The sequence below is a fragment of the Canis lupus genome, chromosome 2, assembly GCF_003254725.2.
Source record: "Canis lupus dingo isolate Sandy chromosome 2, ASM325472v2, whole genome shotgun sequence".
Classification (NCBI taxonomy): domain Eukaryota; kingdom Metazoa; phylum Chordata; class Mammalia; order Carnivora; family Canidae; genus Canis; species Canis lupus.
In genome coordinates this window covers 65,463,923-65,483,820 of record NC_064244.1, presented here as the reverse complement: position 1 = coordinate 65,483,820, position 19,898 = coordinate 65,463,923, and the positions used below count along the sequence as shown (strand labels likewise).

Sequence of the window (19,898 nt, the reverse complement as noted above, 5' to 3'; positions counted from 1 at the left end):
TTCAGAGAAGTATGAGGCACCTGGGTGGCTCAGTCTATTAAGTGTCTGACTCTTGATTTCAGCTCAGGTCATGATCTCAGGGCTGTGAGTTCAAGCCCCACATATATATACAAGAGAAGCTAAATTGTAAGAGTAGTATTTTCAGTTTAAGGAATCTGCATATCTGGTGTTTTAAGTATAATAATATTAGTAACATAAGGGCCTGTGATTCTAATTTAAATGTATAATTCAATAATTTATTTAAACATGATTTTAAGTTAAAAGTTTACTGTTCATCTACAGCATTGGGATGGTTATGCAAATATAAAGCTTGCTATATTTATCAGTGTAACTTATTAGATTTATATAATCTCTGGAAGGTTTATTTGTTAAATCAGATAATCAAGATACTTATAGTATTCAAGGAAATGCGCTAAATTTTAAATTACAGTCTAAAATGTTTTAAAGAGTTTAATTAAATTTGTAAAAGGGGCCAAATGCTACTCAGAGGCCCTTAAAAGTGATTGCTTAACTTGTCTAGACTTCTTTTCAAAGAATAGCAAGATTTATAAGTTGAACATAAAAGCTTTTAAAGAAGGGGCATCTGGGGCATCTGACTAGTAGAGTTGGTTGAGGGTCCAATTCTTGAGCGTCCAACTCTTAGTTTCAGCTCGGGTCATGACCTCAGGATTGTAAGATCATTGAGCCTTGCATAGGGCTTCTTGCTCAGTGGGGAGTCTGCTTGAGATTCTTTCTCTTCTTCTCTCTGTACTGCCCCCGTCCCATGCTCTCTTTCTTTCTAAAATAAATAAATAAATCTTTAAAAAAAATATTTTAGAGAAGAGTTCAACTATTGTTTTTTCTCCAATTTACAATTTTAGCCAATCAAATATTAATTTTTTAAATATTTAAAAAATATTTATTTATTCATGAGAGACACAGGCAGAGGGAGAAGCAGGATCCCCACAGGAACCCTGATGCAGAACTCCATCCCAGACCCCAGGATCATGCCCTGAGCCGAAGTCAGACACTTAACCGCTGAGCCACCCAGGTTTCCCAAATTTTAATTTTCAGAAACGAAAGTTAGCCACTCAGGATACAAAATCAATGCCCAGAAGTCAGTGGCATTTCTATACACTAACAATGAGACTGAAGAAAGAGAAATTAAGGAGTCAATCCCATTTACAATTGCACACAAAATAATAAGATAGCTAGTAATAAACCTAACCAAAGAGGTAAAGGATCTATACCCTAAAAACTACAGAACACTTCTGAAAGAAATTGAGGAAGACACAAAGAGATGGGAAAATATTCCATGCTCATGGATTGGAAGAATTAACATTGTGAAAATGTCAATGTTACCCAGAGCAATTTACACGTTTAATGCAATCCCTATCAAAATACCATGGACTTTCTTCAGAGAGTTGGAACAAATTATTTTAAGATTTGTGTGGAATCAGAAAAGACCCCGAATAGCCAGGGGAATATTGAAAAAGAAAACCATAGCTGGGGGCATCACAATGCCGGATTTCAGGTTGTACTACAAAGCTGTGATCATCAAGACAGTGTGGTACTGGCACAAAAACAGACACATAGACCAACGGAACAGAATAGAGAACCCAGAAGTGGACCCTGAACTTTATGGTCAACTAATATTCAACAAAGGAGAAAAGACTATCCACTGGAAGAAGGACAGTCTCTTCAATAAATGGTGCTGGGAAAATTGGACATCCACATGCAGAAGAATGAAACTGGACCACTCTCTTGCACCATACACAAAGATAAACTCAAAATGGATGAAAGATCTAAATGTGAGACAAGATTCCATCAAAATCCTAGAGGACAATACAGGCAACACCCTTTTTGAATTTGCCCACAGTAACTTCTTGCAAGATACATCCATGAAGGCAAGAGAAACAAAAGCAAAAATGAACTATTGGGACTTCATCAAGATAAGAAGCTTTTGCACAGCAAAAGATACAGTCAACAAAACTAAAAGACAACCTACAGAATGGGAGAATATATTTGCAAATGACCTATCAGATAAAGGGCTAGTATCCAAGATCTATAAAGAACTTATTAAACTCAACACCAAAGAAACAAACAATCCAATCATGAAATGGGGAAAAAACATGAACAGAAATCTCACAGAGGAAGACATAGACATGGCCAACATGCACATGAGAAAATGCTCTGCATCACTTGCCTTCAGGGAAATACAAATCAAAACCAATGAGATACCACCTCACACCAGTGAGAATGGGCAGGAAACCACAAATGTTGGAGAGGATGTGGAGAAAGGGGAACCCTCCTGCACGGTTGGTGGGAATGTGAACTGGTGCAGCCACTCTGGAAAACTGTGTGGAGGTTCCTCAAAGAGTTAAAAATAGACCTGCCCTACGACCCAGCAATTGCACTGCTGGGGATTTACCCCAAAGATACAGATGCAATGAAACACCAGGACACCTGCACCCTGATGTTTCTAGCAGCAATGTCCACAAGAGCCAAACTGTGGAAGGAGCCTCGGTGTCCATCAACAGATGAATGCATAAAGAAGCTGTGGTCTATGTATACAATGGAATATTCCTCAGCCATTAGAAATTACAAATACCCACCATTTGCTTCGACGTGTATGGAACTGGAGGGTATTATGCTGAGTGAAGTAAGTCAATCGGAGAAGGACCAACAATATATGGTCTCTTTCATTTGGGGAATATAAAAAATAGTGACAGGGAATAAAGGGGAAAGGAGAAAAGATGAGTGGGGAATATCAGAAAGGGAGACATAACATGAGAGACTCCTAACTCTGGGAAATGAACTATGGGTGGTGGAAGGGGAGGTGGGCGGGGGGTGGAGGGGACTTGGTGACGGACACTGAGGGGAGCACTTGATCGGATGAGCACTGGATGTTATTCTATAGGTTGGCAAATTGAACACCAATAATACATAAATGTATAAAAAAATAAAAATAAATAAAGTTAGCCACTCATTTCTCTTTTTGTGTTCAGAGACTGCCCTTGAGGAAAAATTTTTTAAGTATCTCTTCCTCAACCTTAATAACTTTAGAGCAAGTATGGGTCTTAAGAAGAGGGTTGGGGTCTCATTTCTGTTTTTAAAAATATCCCTTTCTTGTGTCAAAAAATCAAATTTTGACATAAATGTCAAATGTGTCAAAAAATCAAATTTTGACATAAATTCTGCCAGAGTTAACTAGTTCTTCCTCTGTCATGCACTAATTTCTTACCAAAATATACTCTCTGAGCAGCTCCACTGAGGTGAATTTGGCCTGGGTCTCTGTCCCTGTTCGCACACACACCTGGAGCAGTCCACTTAGCTAATTGTAGAGAAGCAAAAAGTTAGGTTAGAGTCCTTTCCCCCCTTGGGTTCCACTGTCCCACTTTCAGGGGCAGCTCTTGTGAATTACCCCTCCCCAGTCTCACTCAGAGCCACACAAAAAGTAGGCCTGCATTCCCAGCTAATCCTGGAGTGTTTTGCCTTTAAACATTTCCTCTGCATTTAGAAACAAAGCGATGAAAATTTCCCTGGCCCTCCAGATAGCAAGAACAATCCCACCACAGTATCACTTGATCACTTTTAGTTTGAGTGCCAGGGAGATGTTGTTGAGCTGGGATCTCCCATGGCCACACAATTGCTGGTTATCCCCCTTGCTGCCATCTGGTGAGGTCTTGCACTTCTATGCCCTCCCTGTTTTACTCCACCCGCAGCCAAGCTGCAACTGAAATCCAATCACCACAGAACATCAGAGGTAGAAGAAAGCCATTTAAGCCCATCTGTTTGCTTCAGACATGAGAAAATCTAGGCTCAGAGTGGGGAATGTGGCTTCCTAAGGTCATCCACCTCAGGCTAAGATCCCCCAGAAGCCAACCCTGAAATCTGAGTATAAGCAGAAAGGTTGAATGGTGGTTCCCCCAAAAAGATATGTCTACATCCAAATCCCTGAGACCTGTTAATGTTATCTCATTTGAAAAAAAGGATCTTTACAAGTGTAATTAAGGATCTTGAGATCATTCTGTGTTAACTGGGTGGACCCTAAATCCAATGACAAGTGTCTTTATAAGAGAGAGAAGAAGAGAAGACATTAGAAGAAGATGTGAAGGCAGAGGCAAAGATTGGAGTGATTCAGCTACAAGCCAAAGAATGCCTAGGAACGCATCAGAAGCTCAGAAGGACAAGGAATGGATTGTACCCTAGAGCATGCAGAGGGAACCAGGTCCTACCTACACCTTGATTTGGGACTTCTGATCTCCAAAACTGTGACAGAATAAATTGTTCTGGAGTTTTAAGCCACTAGCTTATGGTCATTAGTTATGGCAGGCCTAGGAAATTAATCCAAGGGGTAGACGCCAAAAGTACCAGTAGAAGCTGGAAGAAGTGGGTCACAGAAGAGAAGGTAAGTCATGAGAGGTTCAGTTGTGGCCATCTGAATCTTGATCCCACTGGAGGCTTTGGGACACTGCATGGAACACATTTGAGTTGTCCTGAGGGAGCTGGGCTACATCTCCACGGACCCCCTTCTATCATTACAGGGCCACTCCTGGCTGGAGGAGCTCCCCACACCTGTAGGCTGCCCTGGGCTTGAACTTCCTGCTGTGGAAGGTCAGTGCACCAATAGCACCTGCCTCAGTTGCAAGGTGGGCTAGTGGGCTCAAGACCTGCAGGACCAGGTCTTCCTACTCTAGGTAAGCAGCAACTGTGGGCCAGGCACTGTTGGAGGAGCTGGTTTTCCAGGGCTGAAATGTGATGAACAAAATGCCAGCTCTCACATGGCTTATGTTCTAGTAGGCTGGCAGGATAAGACATGGGTAATTTCAAATGGTGAGAATGCCAATAAAACAGGATGATGTGAAAGAGTGGCCAAGTTTGGGGGTGAGGTTGCCTTAGTTAGGGAAGTTAAGGAACTGTGTGAGTGGAGGCATTTACAGTAAGAAGTCCAGCAGGCAAAGTCAGGGTTTAGGTAGCTCTGAGTAGTAGCCAATGGCCTTAACAGGAAGGAGGTAGTGTCACCCAAGCAGGTGAATGAGGGGAGGAGCAGTGTAGGTCCAGACTCTTCAGGGTTCCCTTGCTACTTCCCTGCTTAACACATGCCACTGGCTTTCCATTTCTCTTAAAGCAATGACTCTTGACCTGAGGGATTATGTCCTTCAAGAGACATTTAGCAATGCCTAGGGATACTTTTGATTGTCACAATCTTGGAGGAGGGAAGTTCTACTAGGATTTCCTGATTAGAGGTCAGAGAGGCTAACATCTTATAACACATAGGGTAGCCTCTCACAAAGAAGATCATCCAGCCCAAATGTCCATAGTGCTGCAGTTGAGAACCCTTTCTTAGAATATAAGTAACCCCCTGCCATGGGTGACAATGTCCTGCACAGTCTATCCCTGCCAATGCTCCAGGCTTTATTTTCTACCGATCTGCTCAAGCTACACGACTTTCTGAGTTCCTCAAATGCACTGAGCTCTGCCTTCCCAAACCTTGCCTTGGCCCCTCAGCCTGAAGCATTCTGCCTTCCGACTTCTTTGGTTCTTTGTCATTCTTGTATCGGGCTGGAAGTCACCTCCTGGAAGAGGTTTCCTCCAGTCATAGGGTCTAATGGTGCTTCCTCACTGACAGTCACATTCCCTGTTTTATTCCCTTCATAAAAATTAAACAATTTCCAAGGTCTTCTCATTTATTTACTTGTGCACTTATTTGTTCCATCCTATGGGACATCTCTTTTTATCCCATAAAGGGACATGTCCAGCTTGTTCACTGCTGAATCCATACCACCTAGCAGAGTTCCTGGCTCATGGTAGGTGCTCAGTGGCTATCTGGTCAATGAATAAATGAACACTGCCCTTGAGAAGGACCTATACATGTTTTGTTAAACACAGGGGTATCAGCCCCTCAATGTCCTAGCCCTCCACAAGTTTAGAACTCCCCTGTCAGCATAGTGCTAGTGCTGGCCCAGTAAATGCTCATTCTCCTCCCTGATGTTATGCGATGTCACTTTACATTCACTTTCTGCTCTGTGGGACTTCACACCAATTTCTCATCCATCTAGGGAGTCTCCTCTGTTGTCAAGGGAAGTGCCATCATTCAGATTCTGTGTTCTCCAAAGGGGGCTAATGTTCAACAAAGCAGCTAGAGAAGTGTTCCCCTAGATCTCAGTGTATGCAAATTCTCTAGCCTTATAGGAATGTTTGAAAACAATTTCATGGAAAGCTGGTGATATCCCCCAAATACATAACCTCACTTGAAGAAAGCTGTTTCACTTGGACCAAGTAAGGGAATCTATTCAACATCATCTGCTTTATATTTTACTAGACAACAACAAATAAAAATATGAGGGAAACTGGCTACCCAAGAAAAACTCATTTTTTCCCACTTAAGATAAAGACCTGAGAATATATTTTTGTTCTTTCTCCTTCCCAAAATGCCATTAAAATGATATCAGAGAGATTTTCAAAAAGGAATAAACCTTTAGGGGCAAGGGGGTAGGGAAAAGATATCAATGAATGAAAGTGTCACAGATTTCTGGAAGATGGAAAAAGAGAAAAAAAAAAGCCTTTTGATAGAATGGAGGCAGAATGTGCTGCAGGGGCTTACAGAGCCTTCTATCTAACAGAACTCAGGCAGGCTCCAGATGTGAGAAGGAGCCACAGAGAGATTGATTTGACTGGTCGTCTGTCTGTAGACCCATCTATTCCCCTCCCCCTCATCTTTCTCCCAATCAGAGGTAACTGGACACTTTATCCCCTGGACAACACATACACACACACATATACATATACACACACATCAAGATTCACACTCAGATGGATACCAGACCCAGGTGACCTGGGTTCAAAGCCTAGCTCTCACACATGACAGGTGTGTGATGTTGGAAAACTCTTTCTGAGCCTCAGTCTTCTCATCTATAAAACGAGGACTATGGCTGTACCTATCTCATAGGGTTGTTATGGGAATAAATGAGTTAATTTACATACAAGATTTACAACGGTGCCCAAAATGGCATGTGTTTCCTGATCATCATTATTCTCTACTACTATTATGCCTATCACTATTATTTTTCAGAAGAAAAACACCAAAGCAACCAAAATGAAAAGTCAGTATTATTTGTCATGGATATCATGGTTGCCTCTCCAGCATTCTTTTCCTGTTCTCTATTGTGGAGAGCTGTGTGACTTGGGGGTAGGATGGGGCGTGATTCCATTCTTTGATTTAATCCAATCATTCCAATTCTAACCAGGCACTAACTAATTCTGGGATGCCCAAATTAAGCCAGTAAGAGTAAAGCTCAGAGCTTTTGCTCAGTGGCTAGGGTAGGAAAAGCTTTCTTCCTCCTTCTTTCCTGTTACAGCCCTCAGACTGCCAGTCACCATTATACAATCAGGAAGAAAGTCATCACAGAATAAAGACAAAGCCAGAGGCTATGATCCAACTGCTCCTGAAGCCCGCACAACCACCAGGCCTTTTAACAGTGTGAGCCAGTAAGTTCTTTATTCTTTGAACCCATTTGAGTTGGATCTTCTCTTACATCCATCCTTCCTGATATACCACCTACCCTATCCCAGAGCCTCCAGACCAAGCCTAACCTTATACTAGGTGTTACCTGGATGATGTAAGACAAAGACAAGCCTTTGGATGAAGCGCTAATTGAAGAGAAGCTCAGGGTCACCAACAAGGCCACAATGAAGGTGACAATGTTCATGAGGACATCCATTCTTAGAGCAAACCACCTGAGAGCACAGTTAAAGTATAGGAGGTGGCTGGAGTTTTCATCATTTAGCATCTTAAACCTAAAGTTAAAACATCAGACAAAATAGGAGATCAGGTGTGCTTCCATAGACTTAGGATTGGGGCTACTGAAAAATTAAGGCAAGGGGAATTTTTAATCAAGGGCTAATGCACTCTTACATAGGAATCTCTTACAAAGTTGAACAAATAGCCATACTCCAAAATCTGCTGCCTCAAAACATGTGCCTTTGATTTGCACATATTTTGAGAAATCCCATGTGGCAGTATAGTATTGTGCTGAGTGGGTTCTTTCTCTCTTTCTCAGAACTGGCAACTAGAACTCGTAGCTGAGAACAGAAGGTGCTCAGTATATCATGCTCTACCATCGAAGGATCCCTATTTTGGAGTCAGCCACTTGCCTCAAAGGTCTTGTAGAATTGGTAGTTGGCCCCCTCAATCTATAAAAAGGGTGAAGGCTGGTTGTGGAGGAGGTTGCCTTTAGGGAGAACCAATGTTTATGATGGTAAGAGAAGGGAAAGAAAGGTGCTTGGTTCCCCCTCCAAATCAGAGAAAGATTCAAGGCAATTTCTTATAAAATTGGGGGTCTCCTCAAGAAGAAAAGGCTGACATCTCATACCTCTGCTGTGAATTCACTGAGCCAAAGAGAAGGGCACAGGGCAGAGGGACAGAGCAACGACATCACTAAAGAGAGGGAAAGACCCACCCCTGTAGTTGCTCATTCCCCAGATGTGTAGAAGGCAGATCCTGCCCATTCCTGCTGTTGCTACAATTGAGAGTATTTTTGGTGCTGCATTCTTAATTTAGTGTTCTTTGATGTGAGGCAAAGAGGCCCCATATCAAGGAAATACAGTATGAAGCTGCCCAGGAAGAGCTCTCTGGAAGACCCAGGCAGTTCCTGACCATCAGCAATGCCCAGCAGAGCTGCAAGGGATTTGATCCTGTTGGAGTCTCCACCTTGCCACATGACATGGACACAATTTTCTGCAATAGCAGAAATGAGCAGCAGGAAGGAGAGAATGGCCCAAGGATGTGTCCTCCCTGACTCTATTCCCCTGCACCAGTCTCAAGGAACCAAGCTTAGAGAAAAGGGAGAGGATGTTTTTTTTTTTAATTTTTATTTATTTATGATAGTCACAGAGAGAGAAAGAGAGAGAGGCAGAGACATAGGCAGAGGGAGAAGCAGGCTCCATGCACCGGGAGCCCGATGTGGGATTCGATCCCGGTCTCCAGGATCACACCCTGGGCCAAAGGCAGGCGCCAAACCGCTGCCCCACCCAAGGATCCTGGGAGAGGATGTTTAAATGAACAGACCAGGGGCTTCCCAGGGGCACACCTGCCCCTCATCCTGCGCCACACACACACACACACACACACACACACCACAGTGTTACTACTTCAAGCCTCTGGATATGTTAGGGAGGGAATATAGTGGACCCTTGAATAACACAGGTTTGAACTGCATGGGTCCACCTATACATGACTTTTTTCAATAAATATTTTATAGTACTATAAGTGTATTTTCTCTTCCTTACCATTTTCTTAATAACACTTTATTTTCTCTAGCTTACTTTATTTTAAGAATATAGTATATATTACATATAACATGAAATATGTGTTAATTGACTGCTTATGTCATTGGTAAGGCTTCCAGCCAATAGTAGGTTACTAGTAGTTAACTTTGGGGGGAGCCTAAAGTTATATGCAGATTTTCAACTGTGCGGAAGGCAGCTGATACCACCAAACCGGCATAGTTCAAGGGTCAACTGTACATTCAAGATTGAAATTTTTAACTGGGCCAAACTAACAATTAACCACAAGAGATATCAAATTCAACTACCACTGAGTTTCCCCTAACCTATTGGGAAAGGGGTTTCATCAGAACAATTGGTAGAAATCATTGGGAAAAAAATTAAAACCTTTCAATGTTTAAACCCCAAAAAAGTTAAGATTCTTCCACTGGTTCAGTCAAGACCATCCTCAGGCATTGCTGCTCCATCCAGGTCCAAAACTCAAAAGACTCTGCCTGGAAGTACCTCTGACCAGCTATGCGACAGCCTGCAACACCCCCCTCCTCTGTTTCCACTCTATTTTCCCCAGAGCTTAGTCAAAATATTCTTCCAAACACCATGGTGCTTCTATCCTATAGCCATAAAGCTTACAAATCCAGTTTACAGTTTAAGTGACTTAGAAGTCATGGGTGGTCTTATCTGTGTGGTTGGTTAGACTGCACAGGAACAAAAGAAACAGAAGGCCAGGATTGAATAGGAATTTGACCTCAAGTCACTATTGAATGCTATGGCATTTCCATCTGGTGACAAAAGCAATACATGTCAGAAGCCTAAGCCCTCTGGAAAGTCCAGACAGGAAAGAAAGTATTAAAAGAAGGGACCCCATCAGTCCTGTAGGACTCAACTGTCCTATAGGATTCCCTTGGAAACCTTGGACGATAATTTGCAGGAAGACAATGCTTGTATCTGTTTTGTTTGTCATGAGTAAGTCCATGAATGACTCCATGGACACTGGAAGGGTCCATGTGTGATGCAGGACTCTTGACAGATGACATTCAAGTTAAACTAGGAATAGCATAGCCACTGATTGAACTAAAACCAAGCTGAATGCCAAGTCTACACCAAGATCCTGAGTGGCAAAATGTAAGGAGAGAGAGAGAATTAGACTCAAACTTGAAGTGTGTGTTAGGTTTTTAAGGCAGAAAAATATGGAAGAAAAACAAAACAAAACAAAATGGAACACCTATGTGGCAGATTCACTGCTATAGATTCACCAAACTCCCTTTTCTTTTCCTCCTATGCACAGCTGGACTACATTTCCCAGACTCCCTTGCACCAGCCTGTATGAATGAAGTCTGGCCAATGAATGTGCAGAAATGATGAGTATCCTCATTGGAGTTAACCCATAAAAATTTCCCAAGGAGTCCTGCACCCATTCCTCACCTTATCTTCCAGTTAGACACAGAGGATTCTGGAAAAAATCCCCAAGGCCCTCAGGCTGGAAAAGCCCAGGTAGAACAACAGCCCATTCCCCTGCCCTATGAACTCTCATTACAAAATGGACTTGAAGAAGAATAAACCCATATTGTATTAAGCCCCTAAAATTTGGAAGTCTTTGCTACCACAATGAGCCTATATGGTTGATATAATTCCTTCTGTATTTTAGAAGCTTGGAGCTAGAAATTTCCGGAGAAATTTACTTATCTATTCCCCACATTTTAAAGAGAAAGAAAGTGCTGTATTCATCAAGTAAAACATAATATGGTCTTTAAAATTTCTTTTTATGAGAAATATAACATTTAAAAATGTTATTTAACAATAAAATGAAGCAAACATGATTATGAATACTTAAGAAATAGGAGAAAAGAAAAGAGTAGAAGGAAATAAATGAACATATTAATAAGATTTAGGTTGGGGACCTGTGGGTGATTGTTTTTTCCTTCTTTTTTCTGCTTTCTCTTACTTTCCTGAATTGGAAACATTTAACTTCTAGTGCAAAAGATAAAACACATAAATTCACATATTGAGGTTGTCATTGAATGAGCGCACCACTTTTGGGGCCCCAGATACTAGGAAGAAAGGCCTAGTGCCTTAGACTACTCTTCTTGACTCTGCCAGCAATTCACCTACAGTAAGTCCCCAGCATCCCAGACTTCCCTTCTCAGAGCCAGAGTAGTCATCTATTCCTGTGACCTCCCATCCAGAGAGAAGCATGAAGTAGGGAGCCCTGGAGTGGGCCCCGCGCTGGACTCACTTGCTAATGCAGTCCTCCTTCTTGTCATAGGCGTGGATGATGCCCAGGCCCTGCATGGAGGAAGTGATGTGGGAGAACCAGGGAGACCGGCTGATGTTCTCTACCTTCTTGAGCTCCTGGACTCCTCTGTGGAAAATGCTGTGGAGAAATCAAAAGGGCCACAAAGTAGGGTCTCTGAGGGCTCACTCTTAGCACACACTGGTCTGACTATGCACTCAAGACAGTTTAAGTCAGATGGGTGTCATCTAACTAGGGAAAAGGAGTTGGCCCACCACTCTCCTCTAGGACAGGCCAGTTGTGGAACAGATGGGGTCTCAGAAATGTGTTTCAGGTATGAATAGACATTTTTCCAAAGAAGACATACAGATGGCTTCTTGATACATGGAAACGTGTTCGACATCACTCATCATCAGAGCAGTACAAAGCAAAACCATGATGAGATACCACTTCACACCTGTCAGAATGGCTAAAATTAACAACACAGGAAACAACAGACGTTGGCAAGGATGCAGAGAAAGGAGAACCCTCCTACACTGTTGGTGAGAATGCAAACTGGTGCCCCCCCTCTGGAAAACAGTATGGAGTCTCCTCAAAAAGTTATAAGTAGAACTACCCAGTAATTGCACTACTAGGTATTTACTCAAAGAATACAAAAATATTGAAAAGAAACGTGCACCATGATGTTTATAGGAGCATTATCAACAATAGCTGAATTATGGAAGAGCCTAAATGTTGACTGATGAATGGATAAAGAAGATGTGATATATATATATATATGATTAAATATTACTCAGCCATCAAAAAAATGAAATCTTGCCATTTGCAATGACATGGATGGAGCTAGAGTGTATTATTTTAGGTGAAGTAAGTCAGAGAAAGACAAATACCATATGATTTCACTCACATGTGGAATTTAAGAAACAAAACAGATGAACACAGGGGGAAAATAAAAGAGAGGAAGCAAGCCATAAAACAGACTCTTAACTATAGAGAACAAACTGAGGGTGGCTAGAGGGGAGGTAGGGGATTAAATGGGTAATGTCTATTAAGGAGGGCACTTGTGATGAGCACTGGGTGTTACATGTGAATGATGAATCACTAAATTCTACACCTAAAATTCTACAACTAATTTTATGCTTTATGTTAACTAACTGAAATTTAAATAAAAACCTGAAACAACGGGATCCCTGGGTGGCTCAGCGGTTTAGTGCCTGCCTTTGGCCCAGGGCATGATCCTGGAGTCCCGGGATCAAGTCCCACATCGAGCTCCCTGCATGGAGCCTGCTTCTCCCTTTGCCTATGTCTCTGCCTCTCTCTCTCTCTCTCTCTGTGTGTGTCTTCATGAATAAATACATAAAAATATTTTTTAAAATAAAATAAATAAATAAAAACCTGAAACTACAAAACTACCACAAAAAAAAAAAAAATCAGGAAGGAGCCTCAGAAATGTGTGCCATTCCTTGCTGTGGTTTCAGTTTTGAATGCTTCTTGTAGCATGAATGTCTTACTGCAGGAGATATGATTCCAGTCTTTAAAGACCAGAAATTTTCATACAATGCAGTTCCTAATAGAAGCCAACCACTTTTTGGGAACCAACTAAAGGAAAAGTGATCTGTTCCAACTCTGGAGGAAAATCTGGTGTTTCAACTGCCAATGCATGGTCTTCTAAAGGCATTTTCAAAGGTAATTTTGAATCATAGAATCATAGCCTCTGGAGCTGACTTTAGAACCAAACCCCTCCACAGGATGCAACTCCCCTGGGTGTTGAAGCTCCAGGACCCTGCTGAGAGCCAGACTACTGCCCTCAGGCATGCACATTGGCAGGCTGGCCCATGACAGCAAATCTAATCTGCCCTCCAGACTCTCAGCTAAAACTCACCCGGGGGAGAGGAAGGAAAACCTCATTAGCTTAGAGCTCAAGTGAGTTAGTTGGAAATATTTAGGTGATTCAGTTATAGCCAGCCACGGTCTGGCCTGTCTTTGTAGCAAGAAGTAGGGATGCAGAGCAGAGAAAAACCTTTTGCTAAGTAAATCAACAGCATAAAGTGGAGAACAGACAGGAACAATAGTTGGTCAAACACAGGGATTACAAAAAATGAACACCAAGCCAAGGAGCCCATTTTAAGAAGTGGTATCCAAGATATGCTATATCTTTGCAAAGAACTTGCAGAAAGTATTTTATTGGATCACCACAATAAACCTTTGAGGCTGGACAATGAGGCCATGTGACGACCTTTCTTGGAGCCACCAGGGAAATAGTGGGAGACCAAAGAGAGAGCCCGGGGCATTGATGCTAGTTCCCACCATCACATGAGCTCCTGTGTGGAAGTCAAGGATGCAGAGTCCATCTGTCTAGCCCCAGTGCATCCCAGACCCTCCCTTCCCTTCCCACTGTTTATTGGCACCATCTGAGGACTTGACCCACAGATTTGAAACATCCAAAAGTAAGCCTACAATCTTGATTACCCAAATTGTTTCCCTTCCCATAACACCTGCATCACTCCCCTTCTTGGACTCATCCTTCGCCTCTCCCATCCCCCAACCCTAAAGACCATCTCAGAAGTGGCTCCCAAATCCACCCCTTTTTTCTGTCCCCTACTATTGCCACCTGTCTCATCTCTCATTCAGACTCTACGTTTTAAGTCTCTCATCCCATAGCCCTGGTCCTGATCTTTCTGTAGCTCCATCCATCCTCCACACTGTGACCAAAGTGTTATTTCTAAAACTCAGCTCTGAGTGTGGTGTCCCTGGATGAAAACAAACTTGCTTACAGATGGAGGCAGGTCCAAGATTTGGGGCTGAATCCTTTACAACTGGGGGACCCTCTTTGAGACCCTCGGTGTCCAGCCCAAAATTTGGCACATCTAGGAGCATAATAAACATATTGTTGAGTCTTATGAAAACTCAAAGTTTCTATAACGTTGTATAGTTGACCCTTGAACAACACAAAGGTTAGGGACACTGATTCCCCCATACAGTTGGAAATCCACGTATAACTTTTGACTGCCCAAAAATCTAACTACCAATAGCCTACTGTTGATTGGAAACCTTACCAATAACAAATAGTCAGCTAACATATATTTATGTTATATGTATTATATACTATATTCTTATAATAAAGTAAGATAGAGAAAAGAAAGCATCATTTAAAAATCATAAGGAAGAGAAAATACATTTATAATATGGTACTGTATTTATATATATATATAAAAAAGAATCCACATAGAAATGGACCTTTGCAGTTCAAACCTATGTTGTTCTAGGGTCAGCTGTATTCCGCTACTAGTTTATAAGCCACTTACAGCCCTACAGTCTCATTTGATACTCACAAGGACTCCCTGGCATAGATGAGGTATATGTTTTAATGATTGCCTTTAGAGATGAGGAAACAGGCTTCCAGTATTTCTCTGGCTTCCCCAAGGCCCTCCAGGTGGTTTTGCGGTAAAGTTGGGGCTCTGGTGCAAATTTCTCTGATTTCCAACCCTTTGGCCTTATGCAATGGGCCACACTGCCTGCTGAGAACCCCAGTTCACCCCAAGATTGGGCTGGGGTCAGTCCCACCTCCTGCTTCCCTCCAAGGTGGGTGAGGAAGTGGGAAAGCTGCACAGCCTCAGCATGACTCCCCAGTGCCTAGCTGCCTGAGGCCTTTCCCTAACCATACCAGCAGTTAGAGTGGGGTCCAGTTCCCAAAGCTTCGAGGGACTAAGGACTGGTCTCTCTCTGCTTCTGACAGCAGGATGGCAGAGAGAGCTCCGAGGCTGAGAATATTACAGCAGAGAGGCAGCAACCATGGTGACTAGTTTCCCCGCCTAGGACCACTGACTTAAACTCCCAATCATGCCCACCTCTCAGGGTTACTCTGAGGCTAAAATGCAAAACTCCGAGTGTAGCACCTGGCATTTTGTCAGTAGTAAAAATCAATATGCTCCCCCATTCAGAGGAGATAGCAAGGATTTAGCATCACCTGATACTACTGGGTCATTGTGCATAAAGGTTTCATGTGCTCCTTTTTAAACAGTGCATCAACCTACCGTAAAAGAATGAAGAAGCCGACAGCAAGGCCGGCCAGGACTAAAAGGACAGCAGGAAACACAGCAGCCAATATCACAAGAATAAACAGCACCATAAAAAATTGCTGCAGAAAGTTCTCTGCGTGAAATGGCAGCCTCACATCCAGCTCGTCCATGTCCTTGGAAAAACGGTTCATTAGTCTGCCAGTGGGCATCCTGTCAAAGAAGCTCATTGGGCTCCTTAGGATCTGTGGATAAAATCCGAAAGTCCGCGTCAAGGTATGTATTTAGGAAACACTGAACCACTCTGCAGGGGCTGGGATACTTTGAGCGGCTCGAGCATTTTCCCAGGGTCCAACACAGCATCCCAGGCTATCCTGGGAAAGTGAGGATGCTGCTCATTCTTGTGGCTCCCATGAATGAGAGTGAGCATGGAGAGCTTCAGCCTCTGTGTGGAGTCCCAGGGAGAGCCCTGCAGGTCAGACCTCCTTCCAAACTTGGGATGCAGCCTGAGATGCCTTGGGAGGAGGGGGGTATTTTGTGCTCTGGGGCAATAAAAACCATCTGTCTACCTAGTGTGAACCACATCTGTGCGCTCTGGCCAGGGCCCTGGCAATAAAATAAATCATAAAATAAGTCAATTCTGCCTACCGCAGCAGTGGAATGAGAAAATGGCCAGAAGCACCTCTTGAGGGCCTTGGCATATCCAGGGCTCTTTGGAGCTGGAGATGGCCTATGGGCCTGTACATGTCTGCTCCCGGGCAGTGTCCTCAGGGAAACCTTCCTGACCACCTTCATTCCATCCCCAGTCTAGCCTGAGAGCCCGTGACCCATCCCTACAATCCCTGGACTTTGCCTTCACTGTTAGTAGTAGATATCAGGAGGTTTCTCAGACTCAAGAGTAAGCTCCTTGAGCATTGTGTCTATGCCCAGAGCCCAGCACAGTGCGTGATGTATCATAGGGGCTCGGGAAATGCTGGAATTGCATGCAGCTCCTGGGAGCAGTACCTTGTCAAACACGTGGTCATGTAAGGAGGAGGATGCCATCAATGTGGTCTTGGTGAAGGTGAAACCTTTGATGACACTAAATGTCAGCACAGACAGCATGCTCCCTGCGTACACCCACTGGTACACATGCTGCCCGGTGTCTGCCAGCACTGCGCCAATCTCACATGCACTCTTGTTGCCCTGAGGCCCACAGGTCATCTTTGGAGAAAAATTAGAAAAGCACTAAGAATTGGTAAACGATCAGGAATGTGAGAATTTGCCAGAGGACCTTTCCAGGGAGAAGAAACTAAAAAGAGGTATAAAATTGCAAAAAAATGAAGCAGGTAGCAAAATCAGGTCACTTCCATTGGAAGACCTATGAGCTTTGCATGGGTCCTCCTGCTGGGCTACCTGCCTCCAAGGGCATCTGACTTACAAGACTCGGCACAGTCAGTGGGCAAGTAAAGCAGACAAGGTGGCCAGGGCACAGGGTGGCCGGATAGCTTCTGTCCCAGAAGCAAACTATGTCTTAGGAGATAAGAGGTGATGTTGGGCCAGGAAGATTATAGAAGCACAGGAAATCCAGATTCCATGAGGCTGGCTCAACAGCCCTCGGGCAGCCCATACAGAACAGGATATCAGGAACCTCCCTAGCAGAAGTCACCAGGCCTTTGGGGAGGTATAGGGGGTCTCTCTGTAGGATGGGCCAGCCCCACAGTCCCCTCTTTTTTCCTTTTCTCAAGGAGTATCATGGACAGCACTGGTCTACTGCCCTGAAGTCCCTGGTAGGGAGAAGGGAGCCTGGTGAACCACAGGGCTCCCTCCTGCTTCATCCTGCTGCGGAGAGAACACACATTTTCTGGGGAGAGGCCATCCCCTCCTCTTGAGAAATTGGCAGCTTCATCTTTCTCTGAGGCATGTGCTGAAAGTCAAGACTGCCTTTGGGGAGCAAATAAGCAACTTTCTTCTAAATGCCATTTTGCTGATTATAGCAATAGCGGAAATGTAAACCAGAGGTGACAGCTGATGGATGAACATCCATAAAAGCAAAAGCATCCCTGGGGAGCTAATTGATGAAAGGCCCAGCTTGAAAAGAGGTTGTGCCCACAGTGTCGGGGTGGGAGGTTAGGGGGGAGGCAAACGCCTGGTCTACTATCACTGCTGCATGCTCAATTAGCCAATGGCACTGGCCCACTGGGGAAGCACCACACCTAGGAGGAGGAGGTTCCATCCTGGCCAGAAACCATGGGGTCCCTAAGGAAAGAGCTCTTCATGTGTCAGGGAGGATCTGGGGGATATTCCAGAGATGACTCTCTGCACAGTGCAGAGCACCCACTGGCTTCTCCATTTGGGAAGAACTGCCCTCAGGAAGCTGTGCCAACCTCCCAAGAGCTGTAGTGACCTCTCCCCTACCTACATCTCCCCAGTGCTTTCCCATTTTGGTTGTCATAACAACAGAACTATACCAAAATGTTATCTTGCAGGATGGGCCCACAGCATTCCCAGGGGCTCCAGAAAAGCTCAGAAACCATTGCCCAAAAGCTGGGAGAGTTTTTAGCAAGCTCCAGCAAGAGCAGAACTATCAGTCCTTCCCAGGAGAGGCCCTGGTCTAGAGGAGACCCTCAGGTGGCAAATACCCAGTGTCTGAGAAAGATACACGGTGGCTCTGCAGCACGACCAGGGACTGAGTCTGGCTTTTGCATGTACCGTTCTTGTAGAGGGACTTTGAAGAGCAGAGAGACATGGAACCCCCTGCCATCTGACAGTGTCAACAGTAAGATGTCAGTTTCTGTTCAGAGGCAGGAGGATTAAAATCCATGCTAGGTTTCCCTGGCCCCTCCAGGGAAAGGCCGTCCTCAGAGGTGCCTCACTGACAATCCTACACAAGCATGGCTCCATGGACATGCTGCATTTGCCTGGCACCATCACAATCTATTTAGCCAATCCTTTAAAATCCAAAGGTGGCACCAAAAAAAGAAAAAAAAAATTCCCATCATTCCCATCAAAGGGAATTTCAGGAATTGAATTGTGCAGGCAACTTATCTCAACTTTGCGGAAGAGGCAGCGGTAGGTTCATCGTGTGGTGTTGGGGGCGTTTGTGCTCTCTGCCAGCCACTGACTCAACATTTTCCAATGCCAAAGGGAAACTCACCTGTGAGCTCTTGTCTAGCCAGAGACCCAGCCACCAATTGCTGAAGGCAGAGCTGCCGATCATCAGGAGGAAAAATGACACCACAAAGAGAGAGAGAAGGTACCCTGCAAGAGGAGGGGAGAGGGCCCAGGGGGGTTACAGAGGAGGGGGCTGCAGCGGGTCCAGCCTTGATGGAAAATTCAAAGCCCGCAGGAAGAGGGCCCCCTCCCCTGGGAACCACCTTCCTGGCTGCTTTCACAAGTCTGGGTGTTGGGACTCTGAACCTCCAGGGGACATGTGTTCTACCTGGTTGGAAAATGGGTCCAAATTGCCAATATATTGAAAAAAACCACCAATATGCACCTTAATAGGAGTAACTCGGTATTCCTCAAAACCAAACAAAAACCCAGTCGTGCTGAGCAGACAGGGAATAAAACTGTAAGGTAGTTTTGCACCCCGAGATGAGAACTGTGCCCCGAAGGCAGGCCATGAGCGGATTGCTGCTGCACTCAGAGAAGAGGCCGCGAGGTGCGGAGGAACCATGGCTGGTCCACGCTGCTGCTCACTCAGCTTCAATAAATAGAGTCTGGCAGCTTTAATGGGGATAAAGGGTGATTCCATTCAAAAGGCTGTATTATCAGACTTCAGGTGGAAAAAAAAAATAGAAGGCATTGATAAACAACTTTAGCATAAAAGGAGTAATTGTTAAGGAAATCATAAAACGTGAACCCAACAGTTTGAGAAAGGATTTTTAAATGCAAATTAAATCAAGAAACCCGTTGTTTTATGTCGAACCTCCAGAAGCCTTAATGTACGTGTGATACGTTTTCCAGGTCACAGTTCCTTCCTGAGGGGATTCAGTCTGGACAAGCTGGTGCAGAGGAACTACGGAGACAGACACAAGTCCTGTGGCACCTGTAGCCCAGGGGGTCAGGCTCACCCCTCCTGCATACCCGCACCCCCAACAGGGGCAGTTTTCACCCTTCCTTCCATTTGTCCTCCGCTTTGAAATTCCCAACACACTTTTGCCCATTATTGGGTTATTTTATTCGATCCTCATGACAGGTGGCTTTCATTCTTTTGAGAAATATTTATTAAGCACCTACTTTGTGCTCAGCCCGGCTTCTATTTTTTTTTAAAGATTTATTTATTTATTTATTCATGAGAGACACGAAGAGAAAGAGGCAGAGACACAGGCAGAGGGAGAAGCAGGCTCCATGTAGGGAACCCGACGTGGGACTCGATTCCGGGTCCCCCAGGATCATGCCCT

The 19,898-nt window shown here is 44.1% G+C and overlaps 1 protein-coding gene across 8 annotated transcripts in view; it reads right to left on the bottom strand.

Moving 5' to 3' along the window:
* The window catches only part of LOC112660253 (ATP-binding cassette sub-family C member 12), a 162,288-nt gene that overhangs the window by 6,807 nt on the left and 135,583 nt on the right, over nt 1–19,898 (bottom strand). For 7 of the 8 annotated variants that reach the window (XM_049098184.1, XM_025447760.3, XM_025447759.3 and 4 more), the window contains 8 exons: nt 19,424–19,513; nt 18,650–18,753; nt 16,519–16,716; nt 15,532–15,758; nt 14,272–14,364; nt 11,501–11,638; nt 7,593–7,779; nt 3,224–3,313 (listed from right to left, as the gene is read on the bottom strand). In XM_049098184.1, coding sequence (XP_048954141.1) covers nt 3,224–3,313; nt 7,593–7,779; nt 11,501–11,638; nt 14,272–14,364; nt 15,532–15,758; nt 16,519–16,716; nt 18,650–18,753; nt 19,424–19,513 — 1,127 coding nt within the window. The remainder of the gene's footprint in view (nt 1–3,223; nt 3,314–7,592; nt 7,780–11,500; nt 11,639–14,271; nt 14,365–15,531; nt 15,759–16,518; nt 16,717–18,649; nt 18,754–19,423; nt 19,514–19,898) is intronic. The other variant, XM_025447767.3, reaches the window with a different exon arrangement.